This window comes from Sinohyriopsis cumingii, chromosome 9 (genome assembly GCF_028554795.1).
Source record: "Sinohyriopsis cumingii isolate HCF-2022 chromosome 9, ASM2855479v2, whole genome shotgun sequence".
Lineage (NCBI taxonomy): Eukaryota > Metazoa > Mollusca > Bivalvia > Unionida > Unionidae > Sinohyriopsis > Sinohyriopsis cumingii.
In genome coordinates, this window is record NC_142969.1 from 63,991,497 (window position 1) to 64,018,814 (window position 27,318).

At 34.9% G+C, this 27,318-nt stretch overlaps 1 protein-coding gene across 6 annotated transcripts in view; it reads right to left on the reverse strand.

Moving 5' to 3' along the window:
- Nucleotides 1-3,853: 3,853 nt before the first annotated feature.
- The window catches only part of LOC149791922 (uncharacterized), a 48,706-nt gene continuing 25,241 nt past the window's right edge, over nucleotides 3,854-27,318 (reverse strand). For all 6 annotated transcript variants that reach the window (XM_089970438.1, XM_089970436.1, XM_089970437.1 and 3 more), the window contains 3 exons: nucleotides 22,836-22,886; nucleotides 19,872-19,922; nucleotides 3,854-18,622 (listed from right to left, as the gene is read on the reverse strand). In XM_089970438.1, the coding sequence (XP_089826564.1) occupies nucleotides 13,563-18,622; nucleotides 19,872-19,922; nucleotides 22,836-22,886 (5,162 nt within the window). In that variant the 3' untranslated portion in view covers nucleotides 3,854-13,562. The remainder of the gene's footprint in view (nucleotides 18,623-19,871; nucleotides 19,923-22,835; nucleotides 22,887-27,318) is intronic.

Here is a 27,318-nt window from a genome sequence, read left to right on the forward strand (position 1 = left end):
TATTCAGGCAGCATTCATTAAGAACTTAGGACAAGTATTGGAACCAATCATACAGTGATTATGATGGTGAACTTTGGTCTTTCAAAGAAACCTTTGACCTCATGTAGACTGGTTTATTTACAATCCTTGCATTTCTGTTCAGTATAGTACTGGAAATGTGCTTCAAACCCTTTTGGGCTTATATTGCTGTTCACTGATGCATGTAGTAGATTGGCAATGCTTTTAGTCTGTTGTAAATCATGCTTAGAAAGATTCTTATTAATTTTAAAGTGTGGAATAATGAGATCAGTACCTTTTGGGGTGGTTAGGTCTGATATAAATAATGCCCTTATCTGATATAGTGGTATCACCTTCATCTCATAGGTACTAAATGCCACACAAAGTAGTAATCAGATTGTCTCACTATTTTGCACTGCTTCTTTCAATTTTTTTCATATTTCTGGGACCGATCTGAATCTACACAGCAAGGTTACTTCTTGCCCATCTATCCAAATATTACTATGACTGGAACAAACACAACAATATATTTCTTTTGCTGCATTTTAATAGTCAAACAGATCAACTTGGGCGCTATATGCCATGAAATCAATATTTGCCTGAAGCTGGTTTCACAGGCTCCTCCGATGCAAAAGATTTCTGCTCTAAGGGCAGATCAATCATGTATTCACATTCGTCTATAGGTGTTTTGAAAGGAAATATATCAAATTAAACTTTGGATTACCCTTCCTCTATAGGATCATAAATTTAACATCACATTACACTTTTTAGGACATTTTATCTTTTGAAAACCTGATCAAATGAAACTAGATATTATACTTGTCTGCAAACAAGCTAGACACTGATCTGGCATTGAATAATACTGAGTACTCCTAATAAACTGCATAAACCTAGATCTGCTGGCAAATTATGCAATGGTTGATCTGATTCTGTGCAGTTTGTAGTCAGACCTTATATATATATATATATATATATATATATATATATATATATATATATATATATATATATATATATATATATATTGTATGCATTCATAAAGAAAGAAGACTTAGACCAACACTAGAAGACTTTGAACAAGACATAGAAGAAGTCCTTAAAAACTATATTACTTATTTACAGTACTTTTAACATGGAGGAACAATTCAGTGTTGCAGTTTCCAACAATCGGATCAATGCAGTAAGTCATATTTACATATGTATGTTTCTGTAATAAACAGAGCAGAAAAGTATTATTTTTGTATATTAAAGTAATGTAGGCATTTTTGTTTTGCAGTAATATGTATTTATATGTCACATGTGAAAAGCTGATGTAAATACTGTAGAAATTATAGGAATTTCTTTCATATAGAAATGTACACATTTAAAACAAAGAACCAGTCTTATCTTTGGATGGTTGTCTTGAAAACTAATAAATGTCAATGATGAAATTAAATATGAATACACGTGGAAATCACTGATTTTCAGTAATGTTTTAAATGAATTCAAAAGTATATGTAAAAGATTTATAAAGAACTATGAATGAATCAATAAATTTACACAATTTGTTTTAAGTTTTGGCGCAAGATGATCAAACTCTGACCAGTGGAGTAATTCTGACCACAGACCTAGTGAGTTCTACTTGGATCAGCTATTGCATAATAAATACATTATATAAATAGAAAAATAAATCTCTGCTGTAATTTCGAAGCATTAACTCTAAAAGTCACACATGGCTAACAGGACTGTAGAAACATAAGTCTGGTTTTGAGTACAATTAAACCTAACATTATATTTATACACAATAATAATGAAGTCTTCCTTTATGAAGATATGTGAAAAGATTTAGGAAATAAATGATGAAGAGTCAGCCAATTTGTTGCACTTAGATACTTTTCATTATTGTCATGAAGAGTTGGTCAACTTGTTACACTATGATACAGATTATTTTAACAAAGTTGTAGAAAGTACTGTGGAATAAAAAAATTGCAGTTTGCTTGCAGTATGGGATGAAATTACTATATTGTATTCTTAGTAGGGCAACAGAGTATAAATGCAAAATTGAAAAAATTATTTTGATCTCCATATGTATTTTTTTATTTCTTTCTTCTGTAATACTGACATTAATTATTAGAGATTTCTTCTTACATACCTACATCACACCTACAACGTCATGTTTCCTTTATCTTGACATTAGTTTCATTACCCGATATCAACAGTTTCCTTCATCAAACAAGAGTTTTTTATTAGATGAGAGCCATGGCATGATTCATCCCCACAATAACAGTTTATCTTGACACTAGTTTCATTACCCAATATCAACAGTTTCCTTCATCAAACAATAGTTTCATAGGTGAGATCCATGACACGATTCATCCCCACATTAACAGTTTCCTTTATCTTTACAAGAGTTTCATAGTTGAGAACTTTATAATGATATAATTTACTAGACTTTAACAGTTTCTTTGTTCTTCACAAGAGTTTTATAGAACACGGTGAGAACTGTGATGATTTACCATATAACACCTGACTAATGAAAACAATAATAAATATCTTTTAAAACTGAAGTTACTACCATTGTATTCACTGAAGCTTTGGCTAAGGAGCAAGAAAATAACAATGGCTCAGAAACTCAGAAATTATGATAATATGTACTATGATAATATAAACTATGATAATAGTATCAGGTCCCCAAACAATTTAAGTTCTACATGCCTTGTCTATTTTTCTTGAAAATAAAATGAGACGTTCCTTGTATTTGATTCATCCTGAGTCTGACTTCAGGAAATCTAATCCAGAAACTTCAAAAAGTTCATAACACAGCTGCTCAGATCATACTTAGAGTACCACGATCAGAGCACACCTTACCACTGTTCTGTACCCTAAACTGTCTATCCATTCGATCCAAAATCAAACACAAAATTTGTTCTCTGTGCTATGTTTCACTGACAGACTCTAGTCCAACATACCTATCGGACCTCACCATGTGTACAAACCAGCAAGATACTTACGCCCCTCTTCTGACAATCGTATACTCATAATTCCCACTATGAAAACAAAGTCATATGGACAGCGTTATTTTGCATACCATGGCCCAGCAACGTGGAATGAATTGCCCACTGAACTTAGACACAGTGATAACATTCAAGAGTGCTCTCACAACTCACTTATTTTGACTGCAAGAACAAATTTAGACATAATGTTTCCAACCTTAAACATTCTCAGCATGTTTTTTATGTTTTCTAATGTCATGGTGTTTGTTTTTGTAATCATATCATTATATATATTTTTTATATTGTAGGTGTTGTCTAATGTTGTAAAGCGATTAGAGCTTCTAAAGATTAGGTGCTATACAAAGTCCTAAGTATTGTTATTATTATAAATATAAACTATGGAAATATAAACTATGATGATATAAAGTATGATTATATAAAGTATGATGATATAAACATTGAAAATATAAACTATGATGATGTAAACTATGATAATATAAAGTATGATGATATAAAGTATGATTATATAAACTATGATGATATAAAGTATGATGATATAAAGTATGATTATATAAACTATGATGATATAAACATTGAAAATATAAACTATGATGATGTAAACTATGATAATATAAAGTATGATAATATAAACTATGATGATATAAACTATGATGATATAAACTATGACATAAACTATGATGATATAAACTATGATATCAACCATGATGATATAAAGTATGATGATATAATCTATGATTATTTAAACTATGATGATAGAAAGTATGATAATATAAACTATGATAATATGAACTATGATAATATAATAGTACAGTAGGCTTTTCTATATATAACTAAAGGGGCAAAATATAGAAACATGAACACTGTTTGGGAAAAAGCATGTTTTTATTCTAGCTTGAATGATTTGTAAACATCTATGAAATAAAAACAAATTGAAACGTATGTGTATCAATACCATGTTTATTGAAAACTTGATTAAAAATATAAAGAACAAATCTCACACAAAAAGAAGATAGCTAAAGATGTAACAGATTACTCAATTTTAATTCTGGATTGGTCAAAATTTATTAATTACCAGTTTTACTTAAGATCAAAATTTCTGCCTTCAAACTAAGATTCTGAGTTATGTGTCATATTAAATGAGTCGGATTAGATTTCCTGAATTTAGACTCAGGATGGGTCAAATACAAGGAAAGTCTCATTTTATTTTCAAGAAGAAGAAAAATAAACAATGCATGTACAACTGAATTTTTCTTTTACTTGATATTAATCCTTTAGCCATTTCTGTTGGTACATAATTGAAACACTGTTTTAAGTATAAACAAGGCCAGGCATACATTCAACTTTCTGAGTCAGGACTAATCAGATTAGGTAATTGGAAGCTATTATACTAGTATTGGAAACTGTAGTGAACAAATCAGACATTTGATGCACAGCCAGTGTGGCAGTTGGTGGAAATATGGCAGTATTTGTTGACTGGCATGACCAAAAATGGCCAACCTACAATTGGATTATCAGCTTCTTATTGTGTGATCAAACTCAGTTGCTTCCCTTGAAACAAGAATTTTGTGTTCCTGCTTTAGTTAGTCTTTTACTTTCCAAAACAATTTGTATACTATTATCAATAACAATTTCTGCTGACAAACTATGCTTTATTAAAACTTAAAGTATTTTAGTACTTGTCTTTTATTAAAATTCTTCATATTACAATTACATTTGATTTTAACGAGTCCAATGACACATCATCTTTGCAAACAATTTCATATAAATGATACTGCTTGAAAAATCAATTAACAGTTCCTTATATTTGAAACCAAGCAAAACAAAAGAAACATAATGTAAATTGTATATTTCTGTGCAAAACTTGAAAATATAGTGTATATCAATGACATACAAGAAACTTCTATCATTTCTTCTTTCTTTCTACATTTTTAGCTTTAGTTTTCATTTTATGTGCTTCTTCTTTCATTCTTTGATATTTAATCATAACGTGATAAAAATTTTGATAAGGTTGCTGGCAAATTTTGAAAAGCAGTAAAGCAATAATGGAACTTTCTGATTTTAGATTACTTTATCATAAAAATGATACTAATAATTATAAAATAAAGAATGGTTATTCCTGAAGCACACGAATGACTATGGTAAACTGGGACAAAAATATGTAACTTGATGGGAAAAAATGGAACTACAATCCGTATAGACTGCAACTCTGCAAATGTAATTTACTGAATTTAATAAGCAGTGTATGAGAGAATTTTATGGCTCGGTGACATAAGCAATACATGATATGAAAAGAATAAACATGAAAGCTAATTGGTTATTCAATTTGGTACCAAAAATTCTAACTGTCAACATAATTATTTGTCCTCCATTACAAAGATTGTATGATCGCATGTTTTCAACAAGTATTAACCATAAATGCCTTGATAATGATGGCAGTTTATATTTACAAGTGGGCAAAATACAAAACTAAACAATAATGACAATGATAATAATTCTATTAACTGAATTCAATAAAATTTATTATATTTTTAGGGGGGATGTTGTCTAATATAATCAGGACAAAATAAAACAAACCAAATTCCAAACTAAATTTTCTTTAAATCATAACAAATTTATGAAAAAGTTTAATTGAAACTATTACAGAAAAGTAATCCATTTTTTAATTTTTTGCATATTGAGATTTATGTCAAAATTATTCATACAATGCTATAATTGTTTTTCCAAATTATTTTTGTCAATCAGTTTTCTTGCTGGAATTAAAGTTTTGAATTCTCTGATAGAATTTTTTTATTTAAAAACTGCTAAGCTCTAAATTTTGATATTTTTGTATCATATAGTCAAAGACTTAGTACAAAAAAATCCAACAATAAAGATTACATGTGAACAATGTTTGCAAGTGAACTTATGGGGAACACACTATGTATCAAGTATATGAAGTATACAAGAAACTTGCTACAAAAGTTAAGCTGACAGCTAGCCGATAGCTACTTCTACGATTCTTCAATCTTGTTGTAGTGTGAAGCTGGAGTAACATTACTTAAAAAAAACAATCTCATAGTGTTATTGATGATGCAAAAACATAACAGGATGCTAAAAATTAATAATGAAGTATGATTTATACACAGTCATAGCAAATTTATTTGCTCATTTAGCCTTAATGTAAAATTAGAGGTATTCTGAATACTAAGGACTTGTATATCCTGTGACAAGTGAGAGATGTTTTTCATTTTGGGTTCAACACCATTTCTCAGTACAAGATAGGCTATACATGGCAGCCGGTGTAATTTGTGGAGGCAGAACCTGGGGAAAACCCTAAATGAACCAATTTCCCATGGGAAGCTACTGGCAGCTTTCTCACATGCCCATTTAGTTCATGCCTGAGACTTTAACCCATTCAGACAGAGGTAAGATGGTAAAGGCCACCTGGGGCAAGAGCGACACGACTGAGATATACGAGCTGATGTAAAAAAGCTATGTATTACTATTCTGATGACAGCATGCCTTAATGAATCTCCCAATAATAATTAGAAGAGTATCTTTTATTTTGATGTTGAACCCATCAAAATTCTGCTACAACTTTATCAGTTCCAAACTCAAGTTTAAGCTCAAAGTACGGGTCAAATTCTATGATATGTAAATATGTACATACTAGTGGGTGACAAAAAGTTTAAAACACAAAATCTGCAATTCTAATTGTACCCGAATTAAAATTACATGGTTCTGAACATCAGCATGAGTTCAGTGTTCAAAATAAATTAGAGTTTTAAACACAAAGTATCATATCACACTGTACATAGATGGTCCTCCCATGATCACTCAGCAAACACTGTAAAAATCATTAATCTTTTCATGATTGGTCCCTGATATGGTACTGGCAAATATCAATATAAACTCAGTGTTCAAAAAGTTTTAAGCACAGATTAACTTATCCTATCATACATGGATTGTCCCTTCCTTTTTTACTTAGCAAACATTTATACTTATCAAACATTGCATAACTGTTATTATTATACAGTGAATCACACATGGCTTGTCCCTTTCATGTTCAGAAGTATACATTTACACTTGGCAAACATTATATAATTGTGATTACATAATGAGTTATACATAGTATCTCTTCCGAGTTCACTTGCAAACAATGACACTTATCATAATTGGTGTGTGTGTGTGTGTGTGTGTGTGTGATTTGGATTTTTAACGTGGCTTTAACAATATTTCAGTCATATCGCTAGGATGTCTGCAGTGTGGCAGTTTTTAGTGATGTCTAGCACTGGGGCATCATGCCGCAGACATGTGGCATGATGTCCCACCCAGTTACATTATCCTGACACTGGGCCAACCAGTCCTAACACTAACCTCTTAATGCTAAGCGCCAAGCGAGGCAGCTGTTAGTACCATTTTTGTAAGCCTTTGGTATGACTCGCCAGGGATTGAACCCATGACCTCCTGCATCCGAGGCGGACGCTCTAAACACTAGACCACCGGAGCGGTGATCATAATTGGTACAATTGTTACCAAATGATAAATCGTGCATGGTTTATCCCTCCCAAGTTCAGTGACCAACAATGACAGCTGCAAACATTTTACAATTCCAATTATTACATAATGAATGATACATGGTTCATCTCTCCCATGTTAACTGGCAGCCATTGACACTATCAAATTTTAAATATTTGTTAATATTACATTACAAATGTCAGTAACAAACAACATATATCCCATGACAGGCCTAAGTTCAAATGAACAGGTGGATTACTGCCAACAAAGTCAGCCTATCACGATAAAAGAAAACAAATACAAGGTAACTGCCAGCAGTAAGTCAAACAGAATGGTCTAATAACACCTGTATAAATTAGCATATCAAGGTAATAAAAAACTACATGCTAACAAATTGTAGCACACATCAGTATCATGTCTAGGAATAAATACACCTTTGTAGACAGTCACTGAAAAAATCTATTGTTGTCTGTATAAATCAGCCTACCATGAGAAGAAGAAATAACTATAAACAAATTGCCAGGTATATTAATGCCTGTACAATTCAGAATTTCCCGAAGACAAAAAAAAAAAAATATACACTAATTGATGCGCACATCCACATAATGTGACTATAAGTGTGATTTGGATTTATAACGTAGTTTAACAATTTTTCAGTTATATCGCTACGATGTCTGCACTGTGGCAATTTATAGTGATGTCTAGCACTGGGGCATCATGCCACAGACATGTAGCATGATGTCCCACCCAGTCACATTATCCTGACACCAGGCCGATCAGTCCTAACACTAACCTCTTAATGCTGAGCACAAAGAGAGGCAGCTGTAAGTATCATTTTTATAAGTCTCTGCTATGACTCGACTGAGGATCGAACACACAACCTCCCACATTCAAGGTGGACGCTCTAACTACTAGGCCACCGGAGCGGTCATGACTATACGAACATAATTCAAAGTAAAATGTTCAGTATAATGATTATGAACATGTACACATTAACAGATAGTGGGTCAAATTAAATATTGTTATGTACAAATCAGCATACCATGTGAAGATGGAATAACTACAAATGAACTGTCAGGTATATTAATGCCTGTACAAATTAGCATATCAGTGAAGACAAGAATCACTCAAAAGGACCAAAATTATACCGCACAAAAACAATTTCCAGGAATAATAAATAAGACAATTTCTTCTTTTTAACTACTGAGTGTTGAAACCATTTGATATTTTTCAGCAATAAGATCTTCAAAATATCTGGTGGCAGCCTTCATGGATGTAGCATCTACAATACTGCATTCATGACTAAAAATACATTCAAAGTCCTTTTAGTTAAATTAGGTAAACTATCCAGTCAGGAGTAGCGAGAAATATATTTTCAAGATAGCTACCATTGTGACATGGTATTGGACATCAGCACATCAGCACCATTTTCATTTAGAATGCAATGAGCATTATATGAAGTCTTTTGGTGAAAGCCCCATGTCAATGTGAATATCCATCAAGAATGATTAGCAAAAACATGACTTTCAAAATGGTTACCAAGGTAGCCATAACATAGACTATACAGATCAGCACCATTTTAATTTAGAACCAGCTAGATATTACAAGGGGTCATATGGTGGAAATCCCATATTAATATGACTTTCTGATGAGTAGTGATAACAAGAGTTTCAAGACAGCAGCCCTGGTGGACATACTGAATAGCAGGCTTGCATCATTTTAATTTAGGTCCAAGTTGACATCACAAAGAATTTTTTTTTGGTGAAAATTCCAAATTCATAAAACCATTCATCCAAGATGAGAAGAAATAACAAACATTTATACATGTTGCTATATTGGAGATTAGAATACTGCTATTTTTATTAGGGACCAACTAGACATCATAAGTCTACTGGTGATAACACTATGTTAATATGACTGTAAACACTATGTTAATATGACTGTAAACACTATGTCAATATGACTGTAAATGGTATGTTAATATGACTGTTCAGGAGGAGTAGTGATAACAAAATTTCAAGATCGCTTTCATGGTGGCCGTACTAGATATGAAACCAATACCATCCTTTAGGAACAACTACATTATAACTTGTATTCTAGTGAGAAGACCATTTAATATGGCTTTATTTTCAAGGAGTACATAATAACATTTGTACGATGACTGTTTTGGTGGCCATACTTTAATAGACATCATAAAAAGTCTTGAACAAGAACCCCACATTGAATAATGATTAATTCAGAATGAGTAACAAAACCAAGGTTTTCAAGATGGCCATTGTGTAAGCCATAATTGATGTCCAACAAAGTCTAGTAGTGCAAACTACATGCTGATATGGCTTGTACATATCAGCATAATATGATGACAAAAAATAAATACATATTGGTCTCCAGTGTATATGGTATGAATTTCCATTCAACAGCATAATTAAGCAATAATAATCTTTCAATGAGGCATACATATCAAACACATTCGACGTAAAGCAAACTCTACATTTGGGTTCTTAAAAAAATCTAAAGAACTGCCCCGCAAGAGAAGGAAGACACCATATATATTTGGTCCAAAAAACACTAAAGTATAGATCATCTATATGGGACCCCTACCATGCTAAAAGTATACAATTCATCGAAATGATTCAGCGCCAAGTGTCATGACTTATTCAAAAGAATTATAGATCTCATAAAGACGGTTTTTTATCCAGGATGCTACAAATTTTGGAACTCCCAAGCCTTCAACAATGACGCGAGTTCAATAGGCTCACCTTACTATATAAATAGTGAATCGTATAGTATCTGCTACAAACACCACTGATTATATAATTAAACTTAAACCTAAAATATGCATAAAATCTAAGTCTTACACTGACTTTGAAACTAAACTTTTGGAGAAAATAATGTCATTAAGAATTTTACATGTTTTGTTCCCATGCATTCAAGTAGTGAACAATATAGAATCTCTATCTTTATAAAAATTGGTGTGCAGTGGAACCACCTGGACGAGAGCATTTTGAGTGCCAAGTCACTGGAAGCTTTCAAGTCAGCACTCCACAAGACTTACTAAGATGTGAAATCCCCCCATAGTAAAATTCCAGTACTGTTTTCTGCTAAGTACAAATGCAGATAAACAGGATTTTCAATGTGGCTACCATGATAGCCATATTAGACATTACATCAGCATTATTTTTATTTAGAACCAGACATGATAGGTCTCTAACTGACTGAAAACCGCACACAGATACAACCAGCTGTACTGGTGGTGTAGTGGTAAAAAAGTTTTGAAGGGGGCTGCATGCTGTGGTATCCATCGTGGATGTCTGAGCAGCAGGATTTGTTTTAAAATATAACTTGACCATGCAATGAATATGTTTGTCAAGTTTGATGGCAATCTGCCAAATAATTCAAGAAAAGTAATGATAACAAACTTGTGCTAATTGATGGGTCAGAGACAGACAAATGGCTATCCAATAAGTTCTGGTCTTTGACCGGTAGAGCTAAAGACCACAACTGGTTAAATACAGGATCTATCATCTATTACTGCCTGTACAAACCAGTATCATGACCAAGTATACAGACAAGGTAAACAGAATGTCAAATAGACATGTCCTTTACTACCTGCACAAATCAGCTATCATGATGTAAGAAACCCTACTTATAAATCAGCATATCATAAGAAGATAACAAACAAATATAGACTAATTGCAAGACACATTACTATCTAGAAAACTCAGAAAATCATGGGAATGAGAATACCAAGCAATAGACTAATTACTTTGTACAAATCAGCATATGATAATGAAAACACCATTAAAATCTAAAGACTCATTACAAGGTCTATCATTTTCAATATCAATCGGAATGATATATACACAAGCTTTTGACTAACTGATCTGTACAAATCCTGATATAAAAACAATAGCTAATTACTCTATACAAATCATAATATAAAAACAATAGCTAATTACTCTGTACAAATCAAGACATAAAAACAATAGCTAATTACTCTGTACAAATTGCGATATAAATACAAGCAACAGCTAATTACTCTGTACAAATCATGATGTTCAAATCATGATAATTAAAAGCCAGCTTGAAACTATCTGTTCTGTACAAATCTGTATAAATCAGAATATCATGTAAATATAAAAAAATGAAATATTTTTTATATTGTTTTATTGCATGTAAAAATCAACATATCACTGGTAAAAAAAAATCAAAGGACTCAAATCGCAAGGTCTATTACTGGGGCCCCAAGTAACCGAGTGGTCTAAAGCACTCTCTGTTACGGATCACTGCCATCTCACCTGTCTGTGTGTGTTTGAGTCTTGGATTCAGCCAGTGTGGGTATGTGAGAAAGCTTGCCAGTAGCTTCTCGTGGGTCGGTGGTTCTTTCCGTGGGTTTTCCCGGGTTCTTCCTCCACCATTAATACTGGCCGCCATGTATAGCCTATCATATGCTGAAAAATGGCATTAAACCATACAACAACAAAAACAACAACAAGGTATATTACTACCTGTATAAATCAGAATATCACAAAAAGAAAAACTGAAAAAAAAGAGAAAAATTGCAAAGTCTATTAAGTACTATACAAATCAGAATATAATGATACTAAAAAAGCCTACACATTAAAATCTACAACTGATTGTACAAAAAAAGACTAATTGTAAGGTCTATTACTGTTTATACAAATGAGAATATCATGAAAATAATAATATTAATAATAATAATAATAATATTGGGTAATTGTCAGGAAATTTACTGCATGTACATAACCAGTACAGTGACTGTGAATAGAGATAATTTGGCCAATAGTAGGTCAAATATATACCTATATTACTGCTAGTACATCTCAGCTTATCACACTAATACAAGACAAATAATCAATTTCACACTAACTGGCAGGTCCATTAATACTTGTGCAAATTAGTATCACAACTAAGAACACCACTAGCATGGTAGAAAATGGCTTATACTGACTTCAGCTATCATAGTAAAGACTATTTGTCATAAACATACTTCATATTTCATTGGATGCAGGACAAAAAGTCATAAAACAACAAGTACAATAATATGAATGCTTGGCATGAATTATTGGTTTGAAAGCACATATCTTACATTGTGAGACTGGAGTAAAATGTTATGAATAATATGGAAAGAATATGTGGAAATGTACAGGAATGATTAAGATAATGGTGACAATTACAAACTAATATTTAAAAACAGAATCTGTGTTTGTGAAACACTTAAGTTCCCACAGCTTTAATGGAAGCAGACATATCTGCAGACCAAAAGATTCACATCCCAAAAAACAATTTTCAATGTTGTAGAATTTTTTTTATAGAAATATGAAAACTAATTGTAATGCAGTATAACTATGTCATCTGCATACAAAATTTAATTTCCTTCCTCTAGCATACTTTACAACTGTGCTAATAATGTTTATGTTTAAAAAATTAAGAAAGCATTAGTCTAGAAGGCTATTCAAACATAACATTTAAAGAAATTTTGTAATGGCATGAATTTCAAGTAAGGTTATATACATTGCAAAAGAAATATGCCAATTATATTTTGGTTTTTGCTTACCTTTAAAACAGTTTTCTTAAAAAGTCCAAGTTCAAACAGTTTAAAAAAAAACGTATAAACAATTTTTTGAAAATTATTTTCATGACAAGAAAATCAACTCTAATCATCAAAATAAAAATACCAATATGCCTAACAAATTTTCACTTGTTGAAATCAAGCAGTATTTACTTTATTGTGCAAAACAAGGTTTCATCAGAAATCCAAATAGTTCAATACTTCTTAATCACATTTAAAACTTGCCAAAATTGTCAAAGTCAAATGAATGGAATGCCACACATTATTCACACCCAAAATTGGATGGATTCTTCATTGTTAATGAGACTTTCTAATCACAAAGATCAAACTTTTGTCCATAACTTTTCAGATGCTTTCGATGTACACTAAGACTGCTGTACATCATTTCATGATGACTAAAGAGCGTCTCTACCAAAAAAAGCAAGATTCAGATTTCTTACTCAGAGTGTGCAAATCAAATGTTGACGTTTTTCAAATGTGATCTACTTCTTTGGTGAGATTCCTTCTTGAATCAGCAGCTCATAAACATCACGCATTTCACTCATATGAGCTTCATGTAATGCAGCAAATGCACTCTCACAATGCGGATTCCAATTACCTTTCTCTTTCAAATGATCTATTACTTTTGAAACATGCTTCATCGATGGACGGGATAAGCCAGACCCGAATTTGACTAAATGTTTACACAACAAATCATATAGATTCTTCATTGTTAATGAAACTCCTTCCTTGATCAGTAAATCACACAAACCACACTTCTCTCCAAAAAACACCCAAACTAATGCATCAGATGCATACTCCGATTGTGCAGACCAGTTTTTAGTGTCCTTCAAATGCTGCACTAGTTTAGACACTGACTTCAGTGATGGCCAAGTATGTATTACATCAAGCACATTCTTCATCGTAGGTGAGAGTCCTTCTTGAATCAGTAGATCACAAACATCATGCTTCTCACGCACATAAGCCTGTTCTAATGCAACAAATGCATACTCACAGGTGGGATCCCAAATACCTTTGTCTTTCAAATGCTGTACTATGTTTGAAACAGACTGCATGGATGGCCAGGAGTCATTTTTTATATGATGCACCAGATTCTCCATCGTAGGCAAGATTCCTTCTTCAATCAGCAGATCACAAATATCATACTTATTCTTCCCATAAGCCTGTTGTAATGCAACAGATGCACTCTCACAATGGGGATTCCAATTACCTTTATCTTTCAAATGCTGTACTACTTTTGAAACTGACTGTAGGGATGGTGAAAAGTCTGTTGTTAAAAGCAGAAGAAGCTCCATTGTAGGTGAAATTCCTTCTTGAATAAGCAGATCACAGACATCATATTTTTTCATCACAAAAGCCTCTTGCAATACAGATTTTGCAATCTCACACTCAGGATTCCAACTACCTTGGTCTTTTAAATGCTGTACTACCTTTGAAATAGACGTCAAGGATGACTTATGGTTATTTATTAAAGGGGACAGATTCTCCATCGTAAGTGAGATTCCTTCTTGGATCAGCAGATCACAAATATCATACATCTCATTTACATATGCCCTTTGTAATGCAACAGATGCACTCTTACAATGGGGATCCCAATTACCTTTGTCTTTCAAACGATGTATTACTTTTGTAAAGAACTGATAGGATCCCGAATATATCTCAACATCTTCCATTAATGGTGCCACTCCCTCCTGGATCAATAAATCTGAAACATCATATTTTGATGTACCATGAAAATACATTACCCCACGAAATGTTATTTCTAGTGCTTCAGATGCATAAGGAGATGAGGGATCCCAAAGACTTGCATCTTTTAAAAGTTGTATTGCTTTGGAAATAGGTTTAATGGATCCACACGACACAACACCAGGTAAGATCTTCATTGTCAGTAAGACTTTCTCACGGATGAAAAGATTACAAACATCATAATTCTGTTTCCTCAAGGCCAATTCGAATGCATCAGAAGCCAAATCAGAAGTAGGATCCCAAGTGTAAGCTTCTTTCATTAACTGCACTAACTTTGTGACAAACTCAGCTGACTCCCTTTTCACAGCATCATATAAGATCTTCATGGTTGGTGAGATCTTCTCCTGTAGCAGTAGATCAATGACAGCATATTTTTGTAAACTAAAAGCTTTTTCTAATGCCTGTGTTACAAATTCTGATGATGGATCCCAAGTACCAGTGTATTTCAATCGTTTTATTACTTGTGTGATAAATTCTTTTTCTTTCAAATAATCTACTTCTGTTTTAGGTGTCCCCAATACAACATCAAGAACATTTTTCATTGTGAATGAGACACCTTCCTGCAAAAGCAGATTAGCAGCATCACACATATTTTTTACACATGCAGTTTCCAATGCTGTAAATGCATGACAAGATTGTGAATCCCAGTTGTTGGTGCTCCTCAAATGCTTTATTGCTTTGGAGATGGACTCAACTGATGATATCACACCTGGCAGATTTTTCATTGACAATGACACCCCTTCCTTGATCAGCAAATCGCAAAGACCATATTTCCCATAACTATAAGCATTCTCTAATTCAGCAGACATACCTTCAAATTTTGGATCCCAGTTGTTGCTGTTTTTCAAATACCATATGGCTTTCTTTACAGACTCACATGACTTTTCAGATCTCAAAATGATATCAGATAGATCCCTCATTGATAATGAGACTCCCTCATGGATCAGTAGATCACAAACATCATAATTCTGTTTAATACATGCTTGAATTAATGCCTTAGATTTGCACAAAAATTCTGGTTCCCAATTATTAGTGTTTTTTAAATGCTGTATTACTTTAAGAGCAAAATCATTTGACCCAAAATACAGCACATGTAGGAGATCATCCATTTCTAACAAGACTCCCTGCTGGATCAATATATCACAAATATCATACTTTTGTTGATGTGAAAGATTTATTACGGTTTGTGATAAACAGTATGCTGCTACATCCCATCCTCCAGTGTCTTTAAAATGCTTTATTGCTTTGACAACAAAATCACTCGATCCATTATTTATCACATACTCGAGATCACCCATTTCTATTGAGACTCCCTCCTGGATTAATATATCATAAACATCATACTTGTTTTGACTTAAAAGAATTTTTAATGTTTCAGATAGACAGAATATTTTCACATCCCATTTCCCCGTGTCTTTCAAATGTTGTATTGCTTTGGTAATTGAATCTCTTGATCCAGAATGTAAAATGCCTGGTAGATTTGACATTGTAAGCGTGACTCCCTCCTGCAACAGCTGCTCAGAGATATCATTCTTTTCTCTGATGTAAGATATTTTTAATGTTTCTGAGGCAATGTCAGATTTAGGATCCCATTTATTTCTTTCTCTTAAATGCTCTATTACATTGGTAAAATACTCATATGATCCCCAAGACACAACACTAGGAAGATTCTTTATTGAAAAGGTGACTTCTTTATGAATCAGAAGTTCAAAAAGATCATGTTTATATTTTATGCAAGCAATTTCTGCAGCTTTAAATACAGTGTCAGACTCTGGGTTCCACTGGTCAGTGTCTTTCAAATCTTGCAGAACTTTTGTTGCTGCTGCATAAGACCCATGTCCTAAAACAGCCAAAAAAATGTCCATTGTTACTTTCACTCCTTCTTTCAAAAGAAATTCTACAATATCCAGCCTTTCCTCCCTGTAAGCAAAGCAAAGTGCTCTGGACAACTGGAGTTCCTTTTGCAGGGATGGGCAAATGCCACTCATCCAAGATATTCCACATAGGTCTTCATGATTACCTTTTTCATAAAGAGGATTCCAATCATTACTGTGTTTAAGATAATCTACAAATTTCACTAATGCATCTATATCACCCTGCTTTACAACACAAATGACATGGCTGCTGTCCAACTCAGTACCCTCCTTTAATAACAGGTCCACCATCTTTTGATTCCCTGATATAAATGCTCTACAAAGTGATTTTCTCACATGCATATTTTGTGGATCCAAAGATCCATCTCTTTTTAAACTATCAAGGATCTTTTTAACTCTGTTTAAGTTGCCATGTCTGACAGCATTACACAGGCTGATGGGTGATACACATGCATTCATAGCGAACAGTTTATCTGCTATGTCAATTTGGTTGTAGTAGAGAGCTAACTCTAGTAGACACTTTTTTTCACTGCACTTCCTGCATTCAGTGTCAAATCCATCCATATCATGCCTGCAGATTAGAAATTTCAGAAATTCTTCATACACTACATCTGCAGTGTTTCTATCACTTTGTAATATAAGTTGAAGAAATGTTACACATTCTCCTTCTGATACATTTTGTGTATGTATCAAATGTTTTTGAGCACACAAAAAGTCATCAATTCTTTCAGATTTGCCTACGTGATCTTTCAGTTCAATTACAAACTGGTGTTGCTTAAACGCTGAATGTCTGTCGAGTCTACTATACATTATATCTCCATACAAAGCATTAAGAATTATTCTTTCTGCCAGATGTCCATAAGCAGAGACAGGTATGAACACATTAGGAGAAGTTCTGTCCTTTGATTCTGCAGCGTATGTTCTCTGATTTAAATATTCATTGTCACAATATTTTACAACCATCTCTGGAGAACGTTCCCCAAGGACAAGTCCTACAGCTTCCCACACTGTATTATGAGAAATACTGATGTAGAAATCACACTTTCTAACATACAATCCAGAAAAGTTGTCACAAGACTCTCTTAATAATGTTACAGATGCCTTTTCATTTGGAATACATAGGTGGTAGGACAATTCTCTCAATATATTCATCTCCCTCTCTGGCAAAGCATCTGGTGATAAATGTTTCTCAAGTATGGGTCCCACACAAAACAAAAAGGCCAGAGAAAGAAATCTATGGTCTTCCAATCTATTAATGTTAACAGAAAACAGTTTTTCTGGGTGTTTGAAGAAATCTGGCCCCTTGATAAACAAGTAATTATCCCCTGCAAAAAGTAAACAACATTGGGGAAAACCAATCAAACCATTAAAATTGATAATGCATTCTGTCTTCTTGTTATCTGGCATAGTTCTATTATGTCTCTGAAGCGCTCTATTCAAAATGCACATCTTTTCTGACTGAAGTAGTTTGTCTGAAGACAGAGTAAGAGAGAATTCATCACAAAATATATTAATTGACCCTAAATTTGAGTAAGCCTTTGCCAGTATCTCAACTCTGCTTGTAATGATGACCTGTAATTTTCCAGCATCCACATGTGCTTGTATGGTTGGTAGATACAAAAGCCATTCTTGGAGACGGCTTTCATCAAGGCAGAATTGGCCAAATATATCTTCCAATATAACAATGTCAACCCATTGTGTGTCAACCATCTTCCAATCTCCTGGACACTTGACCAACACTCGCCGATCTATGCACCATTCATTGTCTATCAGAAGAAGGGCTGTTGTTGTTTTCCCTTCTCCTGGATTTCCTTGGATGACAGCTGATCTTTTGTCCTGCAGCAGTTTCTTAGCTTCCTCCATCTGTTTTGTTTGAATGAATCCCAGCCTCCTTAATGTATCAAGTTCATCCTCAGTCTGACCTTGAAAGGAAACATACATGCAATTAGAAAACAAGACAGAGTAAACAAAAATTAAATAACCAACTTTGTATCTAATTACAACCTTGCCAATATGTTTTACGTCCCTGCTAATTGACATGAAGATTTCCAGGTGGGATTGGATGCCACCGGAAGATTAGAGAGATGAGAAGATGTGGAGAGCATGGGAGAATAGGCATTTGTGTGAATGAGTATGGCCAGGAGAATTGTCAGTTGTGCAAAGGTGGAAGGCCAGGGAATGGAAGCAAGGATACCTGAAGTACCAAATCTGGATACTAGGCAGAAGGAACATGGGAAGGAAACACCATCACCTTTAATTTTGTGTGATGAAATAACTGGCAATTTGAATAGGTCTTGTATTGACTGGAAGCAATTGCACTAAAAATTGTCCTGTAATTGTTGAATACTATGATGTAGTTTATTAAACTTTTATACCCTTCACCTTATTATTTGTATATTTTATACACCTTGACTGTCGATCTCTCTGCTGGGGAACTCAGAGCTATTTAATCTTTTAAATGTCTGTCCTGCTCTGGTGTTAGTAATAATACCATAGGGGCATGTGTCAACTATTTGGCTTTTGACCTGATACATTGATTGAAAGTCTTAACACCTGCTTAACTATCTGCTGCCATTAAAATGATTTTAAATAAAGATTTATAAACGTTTATATACAATTCAGAGTTGTATGAGATTAACAAATTTATGGGTCATTGTGAAAGCACAAGCTATCCACACAGTTTGTGTCATGTTAGATGAACATCATTTTCGTATAAGATCAAATAGTGAAAACAATATACTGCTGACAGATGCCATATGAGTGAAGATATTAATTTTAAGCATAATATTTAACCTTGACCTAGAGACACTGGATGACTGGATATCTTACTTCTTTAAGATACTGATTATATCCACATACCGAGTTTGATGAAAATCAAGTAGAATCTGCTTGATATCTTATAATAAAAATGTATAGAAATAAAAGTGTTGGAAATAATACAACAAAATGGATAGTGGTATGATCAATGATGGATAATCAACAATGGAAAATATGAATTCAAAATCCACATGAAAATTTGATAAAAATAAAGAATGGTTTGTGCGATTTATTCTGATGAGATGCAAATCAGTGGGCACATGGAGATGATGCAATAAACAGAGAATAACCAGAGGACAATAACAATACTAATGTTCAGAAGATGTGTTTGTGTGTGTGTGTGATCAAACTTACTTTTAAGTTGTCTCAGGCCATCACTTTCTGGTCTTCTCTTTGCAGAGGTTTCTGAAAATAAAACCAATACTAAAATTGCATGCAATTTGAATTGTATTGTTCTTGAAATGCTAGTTAAATAAATTTAGAGACAAAATCTCAGACTTTTTCTACCTTCTTTATCTCTATAACCTTATAGACATTCAAGCAGGATTTCACTATTAATCAATAGTTTAAAAATTTAGAAACCGAACAAGGAGGAATGCAAATGTTAAGTTCTTGTTCTGGAATTATATGTTAACATTGTCAGCAATATTCAAGGGAGAACTCATTTTCCATAAGAAAGAAACATGTCCAACCCTTGATCAGTGCTGATACAATATGGCAAGTGTCCGAAAATTCATATGATCACTGAGAATTTTCATTCACATTTTTGACACCTAATCTAATCTAAGGTATAGTCATCATCAAGCCTTTTGTACTCCATTACTCAATAAAGCACAATACCACAGTACTAACAAGAGGCTCAAGTGTGCCTAATATTGCTCATCTCCCATAATGTACATATGTACAGATGCAGCTAAATCAAAAGAACGTTGTATCATCCCCAACACTGTACCGATGTATAGATGTGACTAAGTCAAAAGTACAAAGATGCAATTAAATCAAAAGTATATTGTATTATACCCAACAATGTGCATATGTATAGATGTGACTAAATCAAAAATACAATACACCTGTAAAACTAAAAAGAAATGAAGGTGAGCAATTATCAACCTCACTTGGCAAACACTGGATGTAAATGCACATATACCGTATATACTCATGTATAAGCCCATTCGCGTATAAGCCGACCCCCAAATTGAACACTAAAACGTGCATAATGTGCGTAAAAGTCGATCTACAACTCCAAGACATCTTAAGATGCACAAGGTAAGTTTTAAATGCATTTATTTCGGCAAAATTATATTTTTAAAAAATTAGAAGTCTACTTATCTCGAAATTGGCATGTATGATTATTAAAAAGGAATCGTACAAACTTGTTTGAAAAGCAATTTTTTTAATTTTCTGTTTTCTTATTGTAGTGCCTAATTTAGATTTGTGTATAATTTGATCGAACAATGACAAGAATTTAGCATTCGCGAGTTGCTGTAACACTACCTCTCCCTTCTGACTTGATTATTGTTTGTTAATGCATTAATGCATTGGACATTTTATATCAGTGCACTGGTAATTATGTTTTTACTTTGGTTCAAATTGTAAATACCTAACTCATTAAAATGTAATCCCAGTATGACAACACAATGAACAAACAATGCGGTTCGACACTTACACCATAAAAGCTGAGTTGTAGTTTGCTTTCATGTTAGCGATCTTATACCATACCTGTCAACTTTTACGCCAGGAGGAAAAAAAACTACCAATTTTTGGGGTCGCTCGATTTTCATTTCTTCTACACAAGAAAAGTCTTACATGTTCTGTATCATCACCTGTGTATTATTGCAGTGACGAAATAATTACTTTACCATAAAGAAATCACTTCTTCACTAAATGGAGCATTAAGTTAAAACATTATTCACGTAAATTAATGACTTTTTTACCTCTACAATTTGACCACAGCTTTTATTATTAGCTTCCCTCCTCCCTTCTAAGCCGTTATCCTGATTGGGAGTTGTAATCCAAAGTCTGTTAATATACTACAGTACGTGTACTTCAATTGCATGTACAAAGTTTAGAAAACAAGTTTTAAAAACCTGGCAATGACCTTCATGTTGAGCTAATGCAATGCTCCCTTAAGAAAATTAGTGTTTTACACATGAAGCTGTATACTAAGTAACATAACTATATGGTCCAATGTAATCGGGAAACTGATTGCATCATAAACTTTAGCTCTATGATTAATCCAGGATGTGGTAGATCGAAGTCTTGTTTGGTAATTGTTAAAAATTATTATTAACTCAGATAAGATTGGTAGACAGACATACAGACTGGGACCAAAATGAATCTACCTATTAGCAAACATACTGAGACATGTGACTTAACAACGAAGAAAACAAATCCACTTTGGTAACAGACAATAACTGAAATTTACATGTCTAATTCTGAATTGCATGAAAATTCACTGAAATGAAATCGAGGTAATAACTGAAAGTAATATAGGTAAATTAATGTCTTTCAGTTCATAAAACACAAATACAGTGAATTATAGATTTTAATACAAGGTGATAAATGCAAAAGTTACATCAGAGGTATGCAGTATTAGTGGTTTAATGGTTTATTATGGTCTTTTTTATGTGGTATGTACCATAATACTTTTTCACTGTACCAGAACTGTTGTAGTTTCCATCAGTAAAGAATATATGGAAATTCCCAAGTTCTGATTTGTTGAGTGTTTTGTTTACTAGGCCACTCTGATATCTTACTTGGGTGTTTGAATTCCACTCTGTTTCCATGCCTATTATATATAAATAATATAGTTAGTTCATTGTAGGCTTCAGTATGTACATCTCCTGTTTTTATCAACTAACTCTCTAATGTTTGCACAATGTCTTACTGGGTATCATATTTATAATGGAAGCTCAATCAACTCACTTTGGTCAATCAATCAGTCTATATTTCTTCCTAAAGGAGAATTCATTTATAAATAAAGAGAACAAGATAGAAAGAGAGCAGTTGAATAATTTGGTCCATGGTTTGGAAAAGAGGTTTCAAATTGCAACTGTTAATAGACCCCAAGAATAAAATGTGCGACAAATGCCGGGCAATGACACAAGCTAATTTGCTTTTTTTCCTGGCAGGCTAATAACAATAATTACAACAATGCAACGTTCACAAGGAACAATCCCCTTTAGAAGCCTTGATGACAAACAATCCAAATCATTGGCACAACTGCACGGAGGCCAATACTAGTGTACTTCATAAGATTATTTTATAAGTATACTGCATGTGCGTGTAAATACATGTATGTATGTATGCCAGATTTACCTTTCGGCTGTCTCAGGGCATAACCCGCTGGTCTTTTTTGTGAAGACTTTGCTGAAAATATAAATTTGCTACAATTAGAAATGTCATTCTTTAAATGTCTATTGTTATGACTCTATGGTCTTAAAATAAGTAACTGAAAGGAGCAGAAACAAAACATGTTTTGCAAAATTCAACAAATAGTTTTTTCCTAGAATAGTAAGTGAAAATTTAAAAAGAACTTACAATAATGTGAAGTAGATCCCAAACACTTCAAAAGGTCTTATGACAAGACCTAATGAGGAAAGTTACAATTAAATTCAAGTGGTATGCCAAATACAAACTTCATCTCTGAATGTGTTGATGTACCTGTAGTGGTCTGCAATGCCATGATGTGCCAACAGTCTTTTGTTTTGGATCACAACATTATAATCCAAGATGTCCCTGTCTGAATTCACTAGAATTACATGAGAATGATGGACAAATAAAGGCTGAAAATACAAATTCAAGCCAAGCATGAGAACGAGGTCATAGTGACCATTTGGGTACAGCCAAGTTACTCTCCAAAATGCATCATGTCAGCTTTCATGAGCAAAAGGTCCAAGGTGAGAAGAAGCATAAAATTAGCTGAAACTTATAAAGGTAACTAAAACATGAAAACTTGGTTAGTGCCCTAGTTTTGGTTTTGTTGAATTACTCTTTCTTAAGAATCATAAAAATAATTATTTAATTATAGGTTAAATATGGTTAGAGATAACATCTATAACAAACAGAACCTTACTTTTAAATATTTTATTTAGTTTTGTACTTACATCTGAGATGTAAGTACAAAACTCAATAAAATATTTAAAAGTAAGGTTGCAGTGACCTCTTTGCTCTTTGAAATGAAATTACATATGTGAACCAGTATCATGAATATACATGACAGTAAAATCAAGACACTGAATGTGTAAGGAAGAAAAGGCTAAAAATAAAAAAATAATTACTTTGTGACAGAGATACCTTCCTTGTGATGTATGCACATAACAATTTTCAAGTGTTTGTGAAAGATAAATATAAAGAATGGATACATGAGATACAAAGGCCATTCAATGACAAAAATTAGGTCAGAGTGACTTAGTTTTGAAATTGCTGAGTTACCTTCCTTAAGCTGCACCATATGCAGATTGTCAAGTGTGTAATGACACAGAGTTCAAAATACTGTCAGTGGGTGTAAGAAAGCAAATTTTTAGTAAATTGTGTTTCTCCGAGAATACTTACCCAATCACATTAACGTTAGGATATAAGCCTGCTACCTCTCGAATCCAGCCTACTAAAAGATGAAAATTCATCTTTTCGGTCTATCTCATATAGACCAAAGGGCAATAACTCTTGCCCCTTACCTCCCCTTGCCACCGCCAGGTGTCACTAGTTTATTTAAGCTGAGCGATATATATTATACGAGGATGCTCGCATAGCGGGTGGTTGGGAGGGTTTTTAAGTAATGTGATTGGGTAAGTATTCTCGGAGAAACACAATTTACTAAAAATTTGCTTTCTCCTTCAAATTGTTCCCCGATCACATTAACGTTAGGAGAATAAGTAATAGGAGGAGGGAATGCTGAGCATCCTACCTCCACCCCCGGTACCTTCTAGGGAATGATGGCTGGATTCCCCATTTGAATGATAACCCGTTCTCCTAATTTCATCAGCAACACAGCCTAGGGTGACGTGATATGTGACCCCTATATACGGTTAAGAAGATAGTAATTGAAATCTTCTTATCTACAAAATTTCACTGGCGAATCCAGCGAAGCTGATAGGCTGTGCAGATTGTTTTAAATGGGTCTGGTGATCATCTGGGCTGCCGACACCGGACCTACCAGATTCAAGGTTTGCCTCTGCGAAGCCAAATCTCTGAGATAAAAACTGGAGAAGGTTGACTCTGCATGCCAGCCAACTGCTTCTATTATATCTCGGATCGAAACATTGCGTTCAAATGCCAGGCTCGCCGAGATTGCTCTAATCTCATGAGCCGTAATCTTCATGAGGCGACTCTGATCTTGTGAGACCACAGAGTACGCTGAGCGTATAACCAACTTCAGCCATGAAGAAAGGGCTTGAGGGGTGATATTCCATTTACCAGCTTTGACCGGAAGAAAGAGGCGCTTACGTGTGTCACGACATGCCTCTGTGCATTTTAATTAGTGCTTGAGTGCATGAACAGGATCTTGCATGGCTGCTGCTCTTGACTTATCTATGGAAGAGAGCGAGCAAATGACGATTCTTTGATTGCCAATGGATGGTAACCTATTTTTGGCTACAAAGCCTGGTTGTGTCAGGAGGACCACCGAACCATCTGATCTGAACTGAAGAAAGTTCGGGTCATTGGAAAGGGCATGTAACTCACTCACCCTGCATGCTGAAGCTAAGGCTATCAAGAAACATGTTTTGTATGATAGTAGCTTTAACGAAGTGTGGGCTAAAGGTTCGAATTTGTCTGAATTGAGCCATGTTAAAACCCAGGACAGATTCCATTTTGGAAACAGGGTGAGGGATTTTGGTCGATTGAAATCAAAATTGGCTAAAAGATCTGATAGATCTTTGTTATGCCCAATATCACATCTACCATGATGACGGAATGTGTCTGATATCATGGAGCGGTAGCCTTTGATAGTAATTGGGGCCAACTGTTTCTCCTCGAAAAGCCAGAGAAAAAAGTCAGCCAGTTGAGGGATTGAGACACTCAAAGGGACGATGTTATTGATATGGCACCAATCCCTGAAAACAGGCCACTTTCCCTCGTAAGCCTTCAGAGTGGAGGGCCTTCTTGCTCCTGAGATTCTCTCCACGATTTAAGGTTTAAACTGTTTGTCTCGCAAGGCTGTCCGGACAAGAGCCAAGCGTGAAGAAGAAGACGGTCCGGGCAGGGGTGGAACACCCATGACCGCGGTTGTTTGAGAAGATTTGGGCTGGTTGGAATCTTCCTGGGTAGATCTATTGCTAGATCGATTAGATCGGTGACCCAGGACTTGTTCCATCGGAGAGGGGCAATCAGAATCATCTGACAGTTCTGGCCCCTTAACCTCTGGATTATTTTTGGACCAAAACCGTGGGGTGGTAGGCGAATGCCTACAATCCCTCCCAGCTGATTGACAAAGCGTCCACGGCCCAAGCCTCTGGGTCTGGAACCGGAGAGACGAAGATGGGCAACTTGCGATTCCACCTTGTCGCAAAAAGATCGATAATCGGACACCCCCAAAGTGTGCAAATCCGAAGAAAGACTGATTGATGTAGTGACCATTCCGTGTGAATGACTTGACCTTTCCTTGATAGAGTGTCGGCCAAGACATTTATGTCTGCTGGGAATGTGTCTGATTTGAACGTTGATGTGGAGGTTGTCGCACCAACATAGAAACTGCCAGATCTGAATGCACAGGTCTGGTGATTTGGTGCCCCCTTGTTTAAGGAGGTAAGTCACCACCACAGAGTTGTCTGACATAATGAGGACAGTTTTTCCTGAGAGTTGATCCTTCCAGAAATGAAAGGCATTGATGACAGCCTTCATTTCTAAAAGGTTGATGTGGAAAGGCCTCTCCCCTGGCTCCCACGTGCCGCTGACTGTAGTGAAGTCCGGCAACAGGTGGGCACCCCAACCGTAGGTATTGGCGTCGGTACATACCGTTATCTCCGCTTGGGGCATCTCCAGAGGAATCCCCGTGGACAGCCAACCGGGGTTGTGCCACTGATGCAGGAACGATCGTATCTCGGGCGTGATCATTATTGTTTGATTGAGGTGACTTGAAAAGGGGCGCCATTGTGCCAGTAACGTCATTTGGACGCATAAAAAGACGGACAAGCAGGATCAAGTCCGCCGCCGCATTGAATAATCCGAGGAGTTGCAAGAATTCCACGTCCTGTTGGAAATGGATTCTGAGTTCGACAATACGGATTACGCGAGCGCGAGGAAGCCGTACCAGATTCAGATCGGTGAGAAACTCCAAAACCAGATGGACAAAACGCTGAGATGGATGGAGATCGGACTTTTTCCAGTTCACGAGAAAGCCTAGATGATCTAAAAGTGCTAAAAGATCGTTTCTGCCTTTGAGCAGAACAGAACTTACCATATGTTTCTGGAGGATGTCGTCCAAGTACACTGCCATCCCTGTAGATGAAGTCGAGCGGAACAGGGTGACGACGCAATCCATAACCTTGGTAAAAGCCCAAGGGCTGATGTTGAGGCCAAAGGGTAGGACCTGGAACTGATAAACCGCGTCGCGGTAAGCGAATCGGAGAAATTTCCATGACGCGGGGTGGATAGGAACTTGAAAATAAGCCTTGGTCATATCTAGAATGATGGCATACTCGTCCCGCCGGATGGAAAGAAGGTTTGATCTCGCCGTTTCCATCTTGAATTTCGGTAGTAAAATGTATTGGTTGAGGCGAATCAGGTCGATGATCGGCCTCAACTTGCCGTTTGCCTTCTGGATAAGAAACAGCCTGGGATAAAACCCCGGCGATTGCGTTTT